We start from the raw sequence: 16460 nt of genomic DNA on the forward strand, positions 1-16460 counted from the left end.
TAAATCGGCCTCTTCACTTACGTATGCATGCATCGGGACGATCCATCTGGCTCCGGGGGTTTGGCTGGTAGCCCGGGGCACACCGGTCACACTTTGGCCCTGTGGTGTGGTGCATGCAACCCTCACACACTCCGCCGCTCCTCCGCCCACTGGCCTCATACACTGCTGGGTCGAAGTGACAGCGCTGGGCGTGGTTGTTGCACTCACAGCCTGAGGACAAGACAGAGATTGGCAGAATTATGGTCACACAAATTCATGAGATTAGTAAGGGTGTGACGCTTTTATTTCTTTCTTATTTTGAAATAGTAATGCTGTCAGGAAAACTTTTATTAAGTTTTATATTTAAATAACTAATTAAAATGTGATGCAAACAAACTATGATTTGAAATGTGGATTCTATAACTTTTTCTGTTTGCATCATTTGTTTCCCTCCTCATCCTCATCGTTGTAAACCGTGTTTGGCGCCCTCTGGCGGCCACCACTTTAATAAACACGTCTCTGGAAACGCATAACAGTGGTGACCTTTCAGCTTCTGTAAACTGACTCTTCAAAAAGGTCAGAACTTTGGCTAACAGGTTTCCACAGCGTTATTTGACAGCGGACGACCGTGGGAGTCTCATGTAAAGAAACCGGAGTTTCTCACTATGCATTCAGGTTTCCCTCCAGGACTGGAGATTATTTGTCACAACTCTGGCAGAAACTCCCTGAAATCATGTAAAGACACGGGAGCAAGTTTACGTTGGCAGGTGTGCGTGTTCCTGTCCTCTGCGGGTCTCCAAGGCAGGTCGTTGTAGAGGTCGGCGCAGCGCTCGCAGTTCTCACCGACGGTGTTGTGTCTGCAGTCACACACATGGCTCACCTGCCCAGATCACAGAGATAAACACTCAGAGTCAACAGGTTCGAGCTTCACTCATCGGTCCGGACAAAAACCAAACGTACACGTTCTTCTCTCCGATGGGCTGTTGTGCCCGAAGCCCAAAGAACTACAATCTGAAAGGCAAAATCTGGAATAGAATATCGTTTATTGATCCCTAAGGAGAATTTGCTCATTGGCTGACAAGATACTCCATCCAAGGCATCAAGCTAAAAATTAGAACTTATTTTACGTTAGAATATTCCATTTTTCAAAGTGCAGGAACAAAATTTCTGATCTAATGATGAATTTTATTAAACATCACAATGAATTTTGCTCTAGAACATTCAGAGTGAATGGGACATCATCCTCAAGCTTTGCTGACCAAGAATTACGTTGAAATGAACATTTTTAACTTAGTAACACACAAGAGGCAGATCAATGTGACACAGGATACAAAAATGTGCCACTAAGCATTCTGGGAAATAGTTCCCACTCCTGTCTTTATTATTTTCTTTTTGTTTTTTTAAGTGCCAACCTAAAATCTCTCCTTTATTTAGCCCTTGGCGGTTTGATAAAATCAACAAAACGTTAACACGACTTGCTGTTGTAAGTTGATCTTTCACAAACTCACACAATCTAAAACTCACCAAATTTGTTTGACTTGAAGAGTAATAGACAGTCGACACAACTGAACGTGGCTCAAATGTTTTACAGTGTGGTGGTAAATTCATATAATAATACCGATGTCGTGTCTATGAAACATGACACTGAAGCAGAGTGATAACTTGCTACTCGCTCCTACCTGGATGGTGTTGGTTCCGGGGTATTTGTACTCCTGCGCCTGGCAGCGGTCGGCATGTCCGTGGCACATGCAGGTTCCCATCACTCTCATCTCCTTCAGGGCAAAGAACCTACTGAGGGATCTGCCCGGGTAGGACGGCACGTCGCCCAGCTCGGTCAGAGTCACCCGCAGGCCGGTCAGACCGGCCTTATCTGGGGGCAGAAGAGACAGTCAGCAGGCCGCGCACACGTCAGGTTAACAGCAGCACGACTCACACACACACACACACACACACACCCACACACACACACCTTCAATCTTCTGGCTGTTGGAAACTGGAGCAAAAAGGTACTGACGCAACGGGCTGAACTCGATCTGGGGATGACAAGGAGGATTAGTTTGATGTTCAGAGGGTGTCTTGAACACAGAGACGTCATGCTGCTGAGAAATGGCAGCATTCTCAGCCTGAAGTAAATACATAAATAAATTATAGGATTGTGCTGGTCAGAGCTACTCCATGCTGGAGTAGCTCTGTTACACTGTGATTCTGAAGTTTTGCACACTTCAACATTTTTTTGGTTTCGGTTGAAACGTTGCATGTTTGGACAGCTCTGCCCTCGGGTTCAGGATGCTGTGCAGGGGGGAGATTTTTCACTCTTGCTTTTGTGTTTCTTTCTTTCTTTCTTTTTTTACTTTCCGATAGTTCTTATAATGCATAGGGTCTGTATTTGCCCAGCTGCAGCTTCTTTTGAGAAGCTTTTATCTTTTTCTCAAAAGATAAAAGTAATACCTGAACTATGAGGCCAAATATTTATGATGCAGAAAAGAAATGAAAAGAAGGCAAGAGGGCAAGAATCACATCCCAGACTCCACAGTAACAGAATAACAAATTACTGTGGAATATCGTATCTGCTGCCCAAAACTTGAGCCATTAGCAGGTCAGGTGTGTCACGGTCGTCATGAGGCTGACTGGCAGCAACAGTCTTCAGTCAGAGGCCTCTTGATTCTTTTTAAGACTGACCTCTACTGGAGATTGTTCCTGCGCACAGTGTCACCGTCCACACCGACTCTTGGAAGATACTCGGATTATCTGAGTTCTGGCAAACCTTTGAGAGTGGATTATGACAGATGGCATGAGAGAGCTTGTCCTTACCGTTTCCTCCTGGTATGGGTCAGCATGCGGTTGCAGTGGGTGGCAGTATGTCTGCTCCAGACTGATGGGGCTGGTGGTTTGGATCCCAGGGAAAGCTTCCTCGCAGTTTTTGGCCAAGTAGAGCGCAGGCTGCCATGTCCGTCCATTGTCCAGAGTTCTCTCTATGAGGAGGGCGTTGGGACGAGGACCCTGCAGGGAAACATGTCAAAGGTTCCTCTGTCCACATATTAAAACAAAACAAAACAAACAAAAACCCAGATTGTTCTTTGTTTAGGACACTTCAGGGAGGATCTTCGTACCTTGAAGGTGAGCATCAGGTTGTCGAGCTGGAACATATTGTTGAGGTCAAACTGAAGGATGACTGGATCGACGCCTATAGGAAGAAGACAAGGTCTTTGTGTTCTTCATGAAAAATATTTTTTATGAACTGGAGCACTGAGTATTTCCACAGCTCCAGTGATCAGCAGGGAGTACAAGCTCAGGCTGTTTCTCTTATTTTTTACCTTTACTGGACTGCCACCACCGGTTTGGGCCAGAAGTCGTGAGGATTTCTTTCACTGTGTGGGCCAGCTGACCGTTTGGGTTCCTGGAGTCACAAGGGCAGCATTTCATTCTCCACTGTGAGAAAAAAAAACCCCAAAAACAAATAAATGCTTCTGCTGGGTCCACTGACTGGTCTCTCAAACTCCCATGTAGCGAGTTTGAGAGACATCATCAATCAAGAGCAACACAAACAGATCAACTCTGAGCCATCTTGGCAATATCACCCATTAGACTGAGAGGGACACACTGTTTCAAGTTTGAGTTAAATTACAGTTAAAGGCTTTTGGGTTCATGATGTGCAGTGGACATTGTTCATTGTCCGTTGTTCAGTGGAGGACATCTAGAACCACTGTGATCAGTAGAGGCGCCACCAGGGTCAGAGAGGCTAATGTGGAAACGTCAAGAGTTTCCTGTAGACCAGCTGGGTTCAGACACACAGAGTGATGTCAATTCAAGCCATTTACCGGGTTCAAACACACGAGGCAAACACACACTTTCTCTGGCAACTTGTTCAGACAATGATCACTGCACACCACGGTTTCCCGTATGTCACATACTGCAGTAGCATTTAGCTACGCTATGCCTCCCTCAGTTAGCACATACAGCCATCTCATCCAGACCTGGTTTGGATTCCTTACAATCCAACCTTGATGCAATGCTGTGTGGAGATGATGGAATATTTCTTCACGTTATATGTACATTGTCCCAGTTAGATTTGAACCGAAGTGAATGCAGGAGAGACCAGACCTTTCAGAATTAGAGCTTCAATGTTTATATATAATGCAGAAGAAACAAGAAGTGATCAAACAGCCAGGGCCCAGGTCTGTCACTCTCATCACCCTTCTCAACATGAGGACGCACTGTTTGTCCAGCAGGTGACAGTGTATGCACTGGAGACCAATAAAGTGCCTCTGAATACCTGCCTGTCATACTGACACATATGCATATAAAGTTAAATGTGTATGTCTTTCAATGCTGTGTTTTAGATTTATTGCTACTTTGCAGTAGGTTTTAAAATAAAACCAAAAACACATTTAAAAGAAAAATTCTTACAGACTAACATAACATCTACACAATAAAAGAGTCAATAAATTTTGTTTTTCATCATTATCTCAGACACGTTGTTATCATGCTCAGCCTCACGGACGGTGTTCCTTTTAAAGATAACAAAAAATCAGACCATGATCATATCCCAGGTGATAAAGGCGTTCCATTTCAAATGCTCAGAGTTGTACAGATGTAACTTTCACCGTGTAAATACACGGTGTTTACAATGACTGTGTGCCAGCTGCCTGCACAGAATAAATGTGCCTTTTGGTTTACATTCAGGGTGCAAAGTCCACAGTGGACTCCGAGATAACTTTAGTTACAGAATATAACAAGTAAAGATGCTAAATATAAACTGATTCAACCAACATTTTGGATCCATTGTGCATGTTGGGTTGCTAGAGTCTCACACTCTGATGTTATGATCATGGCTTGCTTTAAAGGACTTGCAAAATCTCTATTTTTTTATGTGATCATGGCTACATTACAGCTATGTTGTTCAGGAATAATTATGTTCAATTTAAAATATATGTCACAAAAGTTGGTGTGGATCCAACAAAATACAACCGACTCAATTTTTTTATTACATAATGCTCTGAAACTTTTGCAGAGAAATGATTGTGTTGACAAATTGTGTTCATTATTTCTCAAGCTACATCTGGAAGAAAAAAAACAAAACAACAAAAACTAAATGATATAAGTTTAGTATGCAAGACTATTTGTCTGGTCTAAAAAAAAGAAACAAAACAAAGCAACAAATCACACACTTGCACACGCCTCTGCATACACACCCACACACCCATGCACTCACACACACGCACACACGTGAGCATGGGTCAGTTATTTATAGGTAACTGTTTAGTTACATACGTGTTTCCTATAAAATCAAACCCCAAGTATAAATTATTCTCTGTCATCACCCATAGAAACATTAAATCTATGTTCAATTTCAATTTAGGCTGCATGTTTACTTTAGCAAAAACAACTGCACTGAATTTGTCGTGGCTGATTGAACATAAAGGTACTGCAGCTTCTTTATGTCCCTTGTATTGTAAGTTTACCCATGATTTTCTTTCATCTTTAATTTTTTTTTCTCATTATAATTTGATGTTTTGTTTGATTTGCTTTTCTTTTATGTTCTGTGAAGCACTTTGTGGTTTTTACCTGTGAAATGTGCTGGACAAATAAAATGTTACTTACTTAATTACTTACTCATGACTCCAAGCAGTGTCAGACGGCATACACTTATTGTAGAACAATATTGCTGTGATGCATCGATGCGCATATAAACATAAATAGAGATTTTGCAAGTCTTTTATGGTAAGTTTTGATGATAAGAGTGTAATACTGTAGCAACCCATCATGCACAATGGATCCAAAATTTTGCTTGAATCAGTTTATATTTAGCATCTTTACTTGTTAAATTTGGTATGATGGCAGTCAGTTCAAATCACATTTTCAGTCAAAATGTCACCTCACCTCTTTTTATTTATATTCTGTCACTAAAATTATCTCGGAGTCCACTGTGGATTTGCACCCTGAATGTAAGCCAAAAGGCACATTTGTTCTGCGCAGGCAGCTGGCACACAGTCATTGTAAACACCGTGTATTTGCACAACTCTCCGCAGAAAAGGTTCCACGTCGAATCACTTCTCACCTGCATGCAGTTCACAGACAGGTCTAAAGTCCCAGTTCTGCTCTAGAGGCAGCAGAGGCGGTGAAAGTGACATCTCTGCAACTCTGAGCGTGTGAAATGGAACGCCTTTATCCGACTGGTTCTCTAAAACAATTTAAAAGTTTGAATAGCTACGGACTTTCCTCTTTATTTATTCATTTGTTTCAAATTTTCGAACCAAATCACTTTGATTTTTTTTAATCACCATGGTTCAGGAAGTCCGGCCTCATGCAAGTTTTGATGACGTAAGCAGTTAACAAGCGTTTTCTGTTTGTTTGTTTGTTTTGCTCTTCTGTAAAATTTAAAAGGTAGTTATAGTGGCAGAATCTCTACGAAAATACCAAAAGGGAATATTACTCTTTAGAATGATTGACCCCAAAATCTGTCCAACAGCAGAAGACCACAGACGGACCCCTGAGGAATCCCTCGGTTGAAATGACTGAAAGGTTTCTGCTCTTCAGGTCCGATCACAACCAGTTCCTTTAAAATCAAGTCCATATTCAAGCAGAAACAGCAGCTATGTCAAAGACTGCCGGACCAGAATCAGTGAAACAGGAGAATGTGCAAAGTCAACAGTCAGAAGGATCAAATCTGAAAATGTTTAAAAGTACTGACTTGAAATCCTCTGGGAGTTTTTACAAATTCTGCTGCCATGAAGAAAAATCAGAACGTTGATAAAAATAATGTTTTCTAACCAAATAAATAAATAAATAGTCCTCAAACAAACAGTGTCCTCAGGGGTTATGCTGACACAGTTTGGCTGCTTTACTCAATTTTGGGACTTTTATGATTCCACAACCAAGATGCAACACAGTCCAGAGCGTCTACTTTAAAAGATTATCGTCAGAAGAAATTCTGACAGCACAACACAGACATAACACAAAATACAACAATTAAGCTACGTAAAACATAAACTTCAGACAGTTCAACTCGATTGCAAAGAAAGAACAAAGTGACACAACGAAACAGTGCAGAAACACCAAATCTCACCGAGTATTTTTGTTTGTCTAGTTTCTAGTTAATACACTTGAATTAAGACAAAACTAACTTACAAGTAACTTTGCAGCAATATATACAAGTTTGTTTTAAGTCAAAATATCTTGAAAATATCTTGTTATAAGTCAATTTGTCTGCCAACAAATCTAGAACTTTTTCATCAATATTGATTAATTATTGACTTAGAACAAACTTGTACATGTTGCTGAAAAGTTACTTTTAATTTACTTTAGTGTTATTTAAAGTGTAACAAGACATTTACTCTAGAAATTAGACTGAAAACACTTGCAGCGTAATCAAAAGCTGCCAAACAAAAAACTTTATTCCGTCTCACTTGAGGAGAAATCGAAGTTGCAAAACCGTTTGCTGGAGTCTTGCACACTGCACGCCCTCTGCTCTGGACACTAACCCTTATTTCAAAACCCTGGATGCAGCTCTGGGTTGGTTCTGCTGAGCCCGCAGTCAGCCCAGCGTGTGACGGTGCAGTTTCATAACGATTCTCTGGCACAAAAATCAGACAGCTTCACAAACTGTGGGCAGGTAACGTGGCTAAAACCACGTCCTCATCTCTGTCCACCGTGACCTCTGCCTGAAATGAACCCTGAGCACTGCTCACTACTTAAGCAGCATTTTCTCATGAAGAACTGCTCAGATTTTTTATTTTTTACTCTTTACTGTAAACTCCGGATGCTGGTGCCACGATTTCTGTGCTCTGTGTCAGAGAAAGATTGGGTGAAAGGAAAGGAAACATTAAAGACGACGGCTCTGCAGAGCCTGGTTACCTGGTATGGGGTGCAGAAGACCTCTGAGCCGGTGAGGCCGCAGGTGGAGGAGGCCCGGAGCTGCTGAGACCGACCCAGAAGCAGGTCTGTGCTCGGCGGGTAACACGCTCCCAGAGAGCAGTCGTTCTGGGCTGCAGCCACCGCCACCGCCGCTGTCAAGAAACAGGCAGAACAATCAGGGATTCCTTGCAACATTAACTAGGATTTTTTTTAAAACATCATATTTATTGAGTTTTTCCACATATGGAACATTGAACGCCCCCACACTCCATCCACAAGCAACACTCAGGGTATGAGGAAAGGAAAACTAAACAATAATAGCATTGATAATAATAATAACATGAATAATAATAATACTAAAATACACATTAAAATAAAGAAATAAAAGTACCTATATAAGTAAAAACATGCATAAGCATACATATAAATGAAACAAAGTTTTAATAATCCAGCTCAATAGTGCCTGGATAAAGTGTCACTCTCTTGTTAATAAATATTAGCTATATGAATTAAGATTATTAATTATTATATATATATATATATATATATATATATATATATATATATATATATATATATATATATATATATATATATATATATATATATATATATATATATATATTTATTTATTTATTACTGGTCTTTCCTGGATATTCATGTCTCCACAGTGCAGCTGTATGACTGCTGTGGGTTCACATTACTGTTCCCTCACAGCTACTGTCTCATGGGGAAAATGTCTTGTTATAAGAGAAATAATCTGCCAATAGGAACTGCTGCTTTTTAAAAATGTCAATAATGAGCAATTATTTACCAAAAACAAACTTTTATATCTCTAAAAAGTTACTTGTAAGTTAGTTTTGTCTCATTTCAAGTGTACTGAGATATTTGGACTAGGAGCCAGATCAAAATGCCTGAGAAAGATTTTGACAAAACCATTTTGTGTTTTTGCGAAAAACCGTCAGCAACATATCATTACCACCGCCTCAGCACACAGCTACAGACAGAGACAGCAGGATGAGCCCCTGGGGGTCTGCCACACCCGGCCCCTCCACTCGGGGTGGATAGGAGGCGTCTACCAACTGTGAATCTCCCCAGGAGCCCGCAGGTCTATACCTGTCCCACCATGCCAAACAGATGAGCCAGTCTGCGGCAGCAACTTGCTTTTATGTACAAACAATTCTTCAAATATCCAAAATCTATTTATTTTACTCCATCAGAGAATCATAAATTTTTTTTGCTACCTGAGCAACAGACACAAATTATCTTAAGAAGATAAAATTGTTCAATTATGATTAATTAGGACAATTCCTAACTCCAACAAAGTCACAACATGAACACCTTCATGCCATCTCCATGTCGAGCTTTACATGCTGTCAACTCAGACGCATCAAACTTGATGCTTTGTTCAAACTTTGTTGAAGAAGCTACAGTATATCCAGTACATCCAGGGTAAATAAAAACAAAAACAAAACAAAAACCAAAGAGCTCTCACCAACTAGAAGCAAAAGGATCCTCATCCTGGATTCCTGGGGCAGAGGAAGTGTGGAACAGGTGAGAGAGCCGAGCATCAGCAAACGTGAAACGGCTCAGTAAGCTCTGGCTGATGGTGAGTGAGTGAAGCAGACCTGGAAACTGAATCCGTTAAAGGTCAGGTTCTGTTCGTGTCAAAGAGTGCGCCGCTGTCCCACTGCTGTCTTATACAGCGGCTCACCTGGACGGGGTGATACAGCGTGTGTCAGAGTCCCAACCTTCACAACCACTCCCTTCATCGTGAATCAACACACACACACACACACACACACACACACACACACACACACACACACACACACACACACACACACACACACACACACACACACGCAAACCTACACCCATGCATACAGACACAGGAAGCAAAAAAAAAAACCCACTTAGGAGAACCAAAACATGTCTGAACTGGGCTTCACACATCACTGTTTGTAACTGAGCGAAAAGAACCTCACCCAACATACCTGAGGAAAGAACAAATTCCCTTAGATGTGTTTGTTTTACCAGCGTCTAATGACACACTGCTTCAGGGATTTATCTTGATATCTAAACTTTTTCTCAACTTTCACACTGATCCACAACTTTTTGGGATTTTTATTTATTTATTTATTTGCTGAAAAAAATCCAAACACTTGTAAAGATTGTTTTAGAAAAGATACTGAACTATTTTCAAATGCAAACAAGCCTCTGCCCAGACAGCTGCCACGGAAACAGTCAGTAACATCTGTACTGAACGTAAAGTGAATAAAATCTGCTTGTTGCTGAGTTACTGCAGACTCTGTCTCCAGAAATGTGGCTGAGAGCAGACAGGCCAATACAGATGTTGGTTTTAGACAAATCGTTTTGCTCTGACGCCTCACCTGAAACTTCATATTATCAGAGTTTAGCAGAAAAGGTAGAGAATGAATGTCTGGGATTCTTTTTTGCTCAGTGGGAAAGCGACCAGCATGTCTGAACAACAACCAGTGATCACAACCAGATTGTGTCAGAATATCGATCTGCAGTGTGTTTAGTTGCTTTGATGAAATTGATCTTTTTTTTGTTTGTTTTTATATTTAAAATAACAGTATCACAAAACAAACGCTGCAATTGTACTGTGAGATCTCGTCACAGTACAAAATGTGACAAAATTCTGTTCAGTCCGATTTATTCCGTCACGAAAGGACAAAGTTGAGTGAAAACGAAGCACCGATTCACAGAGGTATTGGTTACGCTGCAGGCGATGTTTCCTCATCCAGTCAGGCTGACGCTGATGATCGTCACCCGGGCAACGAAAAACCGTAGCTCCAGGGCTGGAGAAACACAAACGGGTTTTCTACCCTCTGCAGACACACTGACTAAGGCAAAGTACAGGGTGTGACTTCTGACTCAACATGGACACACACACACACACGCATGCACGCAGTGTGCTTTTCTACCTGCATAAGGATTTTACAATGACTTCCATTCGTTTCTGTAGCCTAAACATTTGCAGCACATGCCTTACTGATCCTAACCTAAACTCAATCCATGCCTCGGTCCTAAACCTCAACCATAACAACAAAGCAGCACTTCTTCCAATCTTCATGGGGCAAACAAGATGAGAAATGCTGAAACAGTCAGACAAACACACACCTTCAGACAGGAGCTGGCTTGCCTTCAGTCAATCTACAGCGGCTCTGATTCATTTCTGAGCTTCGGTCTGATTCTTCATATCTGAACAGTTACAGTGAAGCAGACCGCTGGCCGTTTTTGAATTGCTGAAACTTTTTGAAGCACCAGACTTTCCTCTTTCCGCTACGCAGCTGGTTCCACCGAGCCGAGCCTTTTGTGATGTAACCTCGCTCAAACGCCCACAACTCTAATCCAAATAAACTCTCGCTGCCGTGGTTAAGATGCCACCAAAGACACAGTAAACATCCAGCGACGCCTCATTTACAGGGAGGCTGAGAATAACTTGGAGGTGAACTGTGAACAGACCATTGTGTGAACCAGAAAGGACATTTTCAGATTGCACTTTCGCGATGAAAACAAGGCCATTTGACCATCCTGTTCACATGTGATGATGTCAGGACTTGATGACGACGACACCTTCATGAACACACGGGACTGCAGGTTATCAGAAAGGTTTTGGAGGTCGAACGAATTGCTTTGAGAAATGCACCAGCTGCTGTGCAAGTTAACTGTGATGTGAGAGATGCACCGAGAATGACGTATTCCAGCAACATGACAGTGGAATATGTGAAATAATTGATATTTATATGTAAAATCTTTTCATGTGGGTGAAAATATGTATTGATATGTATAGATATCGATAACGACTTGTGTGTTAGGGCAAAATAGTAAAACAGGACTTACAGATTACAAGTTAAACTGAATACAAAGTGAACAGTTTTCTCACTACACTGCAGGTGTCCTGGACACGAGGTTCTGTGAAAAAGCATGTGAAGTTAAAGTACTACCTTTACAAACACAATAAAACTGAGTAATATTCAACTCTTAAATATAATGTCTGCCCAATGTTTCCAGCCATTCCAGTCTCAAGTCTTCCGGAAAAGTTTTCTTCACATGTCTTGTTGCTCCCATTGTTTCTTTTTATTGTGGCATAAAATCTAAGAAAATTTTTTCCAAAACAGACAAACAAATGCCAACAAACAAAACAAATAAGGATTTAAAACAAAATAAGTCTACATCTGTGATCGTCCCAGACAGCTCAGACCTGGTGCTGATTAGTTCTGGGAGGAACTAAGATCGTCTTTTGCAATAGACGTCGTAAATGTGGCTCAGCTGACGCAGATCTGCAGGTGGAGAAGCCAAGATTCAGCAACAGGAAACACAATGTCTGAGGATTTTCACATAGTCAGATGTATTAACTGCCCGAAACCTGAAAGTAGAGGAAAAAAAAAAAACAAACCAGAAGGCATTTTCCCAACAGATTATTTGGACATTGGAATTAAAATGGTATAAGTTTTTACTGTCCCACTGCAATGTCGGTTTTAGTTTTTTCACAGATCTCCTTCACAGATTCAGCAGCTCAAAATTTATTACATTTTTTTTAATGCAATTTATTTGTAAAATTTTAGTCAAGCAATGTACCTTTTTTCTATTTTGCATTATTAGTGTTTGTTTCATGCAGTACCGTACGGGATGACAGCTTGCCGCGTGTGCAATCCGTCTGGGTGGAAGGAAGAATGAGAAGCTGTAAAGATGACGTAGCTGCAGGTGACATTTTCATCGGCATGAATAAAGACATTGTGGAGGTCCTAGCAAAGCCTCTTGTTGCTTGTTGCTGAGTGACCTGTGCAGTGAGGCCGTGCCGACTCACGTGCTGCTCAGCGTCAGCCACAGACTTAGGATCGAACAGCTTCCAGCCAAACAGATCTGTAAACCGCTCTCCACTTCTTTCTGGAAAGCTTTTGTTTTTCAATGGTACAAAAAAGGTCAACAGAACGCGAGAAGTCCAACAGATTTACTGGAAGCCAGCAAGACTATTGAACTTCATCTCTTGCTTTGTGAAGACATCCTTCACTTTCTTTCCAAGAGTGTTTAAAAGTTTCAAATGCACTGGAATGTGAAACTTGGAAAAATATCCCCTCATAATTTTTCCCCAAGATGGGGAAAATCAGGCTTTGGAACACAAAGCCTGATTGTGTTCCAACAATCAGGCTTTCTCTGTGAAGTGACCAGACAGACCAGCTTGTTCTTTAGAGACAGTAAGAAGGGAAAAACTAAATTTAAGCCAAAATAGCACTTATTAGCAGGACAAGAAAAAAACAAAACAAAACAACAGGAACAAAAAGGAACTTGTGTAGGCAGCTTCATCTCAACTGGAGGTCCAGATATGTTCCCGAAATCTTGGCTGATTTTTTTCAATTTTCTATAATGTAACACAAGGACAAAACGAAATGAAGGTGTTGGTTCAACTAATTCATTTATCTGACATTTACATGATTGGCAATTCCCCCAAATTGTTAAAATAATAACTCTTTGTCATATTTTCCCTCAGACATTGTTGGCTGATGACAGGAAACCATGAGCGCTCACTGTTGGAATGTGCTGCAAACCTTTTATCTGTCTTAGAGGTGACACATCGGCAAAGAACACCGGCAAATTTTAAATAAATGTAGCAATTAACAAAACCAACTATCGATTTGAATGTTTGTTTGTTTTCTCATCAGATGTCCAGGACGACCAGCTTGATATGGCTGCCTGGTCGAAACCATTTTTTTTTGTTGCCATTTTTCTACGTATTTTATTCTGGCCTAAAAATGAGGAAGAGAAGAAACAGTTTGATCTAAATAATAATAATAATAAAAAACCCTGGCAAATGAATTTTAATATAAAGTTAAAGAAGTAACAGTTCAAAGGTAACTGGTATTAAAGGGTCTCGTGAGTCGTGAGTGTGACGGCTGTGATTCAGAACAAACACTTCCCTACTTTGCCTCACCAGTGTGTGTGTGTGTGTGTGTGTGTGTGCTACGTGTGGCATGCTCATATTAGCAAAGTGTGCCTGTCTCCTCTGTTACGGCGCCACTCTGAGCAGAGTTCACAGACGGCGTTGGGTTTACGCTACAAGGCGACTTGGTTTACACAACCTTTGCCCTGACTGAGCACGTCCATGTGGAGGATTCCCATCCAGACTTTAGCAGGCGGGAAAACCCTGATCACCTGTTTGTATACAAACAAGATCCCATAAAACTGAAGGTCACATAGTGTACAGTGACAACATGTACAGCGTCTGTCTTGGAAATCCCATTGAATTTCTGCTCATTTCTTCATCTGTTGTTAGTCCGAGAAAGAATGACACAGCTTTCAGAATGTTTAAATCTTGCTGTGTCAAAATATTTTTGTTTTCAGCGTTCACTGCAATGTTTTACTTAAAATAAGTGTTTCAGACACACTTGTTCTAAGCTTTATTATTTTTCATTTGCACTGAAAAAAGAAAACAGTTGACCCAACTTGGAAAAAAAAATACTGAGTTAATTTATTTCAAATTAAATGTATCCAAGTAAATGATTTAAGCTTACTAAGCTGTCACACTAAACAAATTTAAACAAGGTATATTTGTTCAACTTAATTAGTTTACATGTAACAAATGAGCTGGGTTTTTGAAAGATGGGGCTCCATTCTCTTGTCTTGTCAGGTTGTGTTGATTTGAACATTACTTGCTACCAACTGGGTCAAAGGTTCTGGTTAAGAGCCAGGCTTGACCTCATGCATATTCAGCAGGTTGTGCTGCAGGGGAGGGCAGGGAGAGTACATCTGGGTTATAAATGAACACTGAATCCACAAGTTTCCACAGACTGGGACTGACCAACAGGACAAACGTGAGAATCAGCAAAACTAGAACACCATTTACAGTAAGTACGTCTTTTCATTCCCCTCCAAATATTCTGTCCTAATTCTAAGGTGCCTGGTAATGTTTGAACCTGGAGGTAGAAGACATTAATGATTGCAGACACAAGCTTTGTTTTAGTGAAAATGTAATATTTGAAAGTTCTAGTAGTGGCCATTCAAAACATGTTTAAATTTGCTGAAGCGGTCATAATTTAAAGCTACAATGCTTTGCACAGCATTAGTCTTAGAACTGCGGCAAATATAACTTTTGAGGTAACAATTTATTAGATGTGCGTAAGACTGACATGACGACTGCCATGAACATGAAGGACTGTTCATGAATATGTATTTGTGTTCATGAAGCGTTATTTGGTAAACGACTTTCTGGACTAACAGTTGCATTAAAAATGTCAATTTTGCATGAAAAGTGTTGTAAGCACTTTTCATGCAAAGCATTCTACATGTTCATGACGGATGTTATGTCATGTTTAGGCTTTATTTGTCTTTACCACATGGCTCCATCATTTCTGCCTTCACTGACAGGCAGCCGCCGGAAATGGAAACCATGCAGGAGTTGATTCCATTTGCGAAGGAGATGCTCCGGCAGAGAGCCAACCGGAAGCTGCTGAAGGTTTACCTGTTGGGCTCTGTGCTGGCAGTGCTGGGCACGGCCATCGGGCTGGTTGAGACTCTCTGCCAGCCCTTCTCCTCGGGCGAGCCGCTGGATGCAGAGATGTTCCTCATGCTGGCCTTGGAGCAGAGAGAAGCTGAAGCCGTTGCACAAGCACAGCCCACCCTGAAAGCCGGGGGACAGGAGGAGGAGGAAGAAGAGCAAGAAGAGGAGCTTGTTCTAGAGAGCCAAGCAAACACCCAGAACCTGACCCCGGCTAAGAGCCACAGACTCAGCCAGCGAAACCTGGCCAATCGCCTGCATGCTTCCTAAATCCACTGCGGGTCAAAGCAAAGTGGCTGGAGATATTTATTGGAGACACTATTTTTGTTGCACAACTCACATAAAAGACTGGAGTTTTTCAGAGGAAAGGTGTCTGAACCGACGGACTGTCAGAATGACTGCAAGGCTCAGAGGTTTCTAAAGAAACAGACAGAGACAGAGAGAGTGGGATTATTAAGCAGTACCTGAAAGCCCCAACATGATGAGTGAGTCTGTGAGGAATTGACTCTGTAGTGCCACCTACTGGCAGGTGGTTGTGGGAGGAGATGGAAGAAGTTTATCCAACTGTAAATATTGCAACATTTTGTTACTTTCTATTAAAGTTAATTTTATTCACGTCTGATTTGCTCATGGTTTGTCTTTACAAACACGCTGCTGTATGTTTCTGCTCAGTCAGGTGGCCCCTTGTCATAAATCATGTGGTCAAGGTCATTAAAAAAATGCAACAGATCTGAGAAGTCGGCAACGTCTGAGAACCACTCAGAGGTAGAACAACACTGTCCTGTTTTCATCCCCAACGTTGCTGCATACATGGCAGCTCAGAGACATCGGGCCACTTAAAATGAAACAAATAAAAATAAGTGGCTTTTCGTCTGCATCTTTCTCTGTGTAGTGCTGAAAAAATGTCTCCTTTTGGGACTGAGCTAATCTTACGGCCACAAACATAGTAATCAGCTAAAAAGGCAATCTTATTAAGTAGATGTCTAAATTACAGAATACGCTTTAAAAACACAAAAAAACTAAACTGCAAAAGGCACAGACAACCAAGAAATCAAGTGCAAATAAATATAAGTTTGTTGTCAAGGAATCTATAGGAATAATCCAT

At 41.1% G+C, this 16460-nt stretch overlaps 2 protein-coding genes across 5 annotated transcripts in view; one reads left to right on the top strand and one right to left on the bottom strand.

The window, feature by feature from the left end:
- LOC129353830 (laminin subunit beta-3-like) overlaps positions 1-11076 on the bottom strand; it is a 32605-nt gene extending 21529 nt beyond the window's left edge. Inside the window, exons 1-11 of one of the 4 annotated variants that reach the window (XM_055023308.1) lie at positions 10981-11075; positions 9462-9547; positions 9329-9362; positions 7834-7985; positions 3294-3408; positions 3090-3163; positions 2791-2979; positions 1949-2012; positions 1659-1849; positions 739-859; positions 22-210 (exon numbers count right to left, since the gene is read on the bottom strand). In XM_055023308.1, the coding sequence (XP_054879283.1) occupies positions 22-210; positions 739-859; positions 1659-1849; positions 1949-2012; positions 2791-2979; positions 3090-3163; positions 3294-3408; positions 7834-7985; positions 9329-9353 (1120 nt within the window). In that variant the 5' untranslated portion in view covers positions 9354-9362; positions 9462-9547; positions 10981-11075. Of the gene's footprint in view, positions 1-21; positions 211-738; positions 860-1658; positions 1850-1948; positions 2013-2790; positions 2980-3089; positions 3164-3293; positions 3409-7833; positions 7986-9328; positions 9570-10980 lie in introns of those variants that run through there. The other 3 variants (XM_055023302.1, XM_055023293.1, XM_055023285.1) reach the window with 3 other exon arrangements.
- A 3567-nt stretch (positions 11077-14643) lies between these two features.
- Positions 14644-15970, top strand: LOC129358222 (G0/G1 switch protein 2-like). The gene is made up of 2 exons (XM_055027114.1): positions 14644-14705; positions 15226-15970. The coding sequence occupies exon 2, from the start codon at positions 15239-15241 to the stop codon at positions 15623-15625; it is 387 nt and encodes a 128-aa protein (XP_054883089.1). The 5' UTR covers positions 14644-14705; positions 15226-15238; the 3' UTR covers positions 15626-15970.
- Positions 15971-16460: the final 490 nt, after the last annotated feature.

The sequence above is a fragment of the Poeciliopsis prolifica genome, unplaced genomic scaffold (assembly GCF_027474105.1).
Source record: "Poeciliopsis prolifica strain line A6 unplaced genomic scaffold, Auburn_PproV2 SCAFFOLD003, whole genome shotgun sequence".
Taxonomy (NCBI): Eukaryota; Metazoa; Chordata; class Actinopteri; order Cyprinodontiformes; family Poeciliidae; genus Poeciliopsis; species Poeciliopsis prolifica.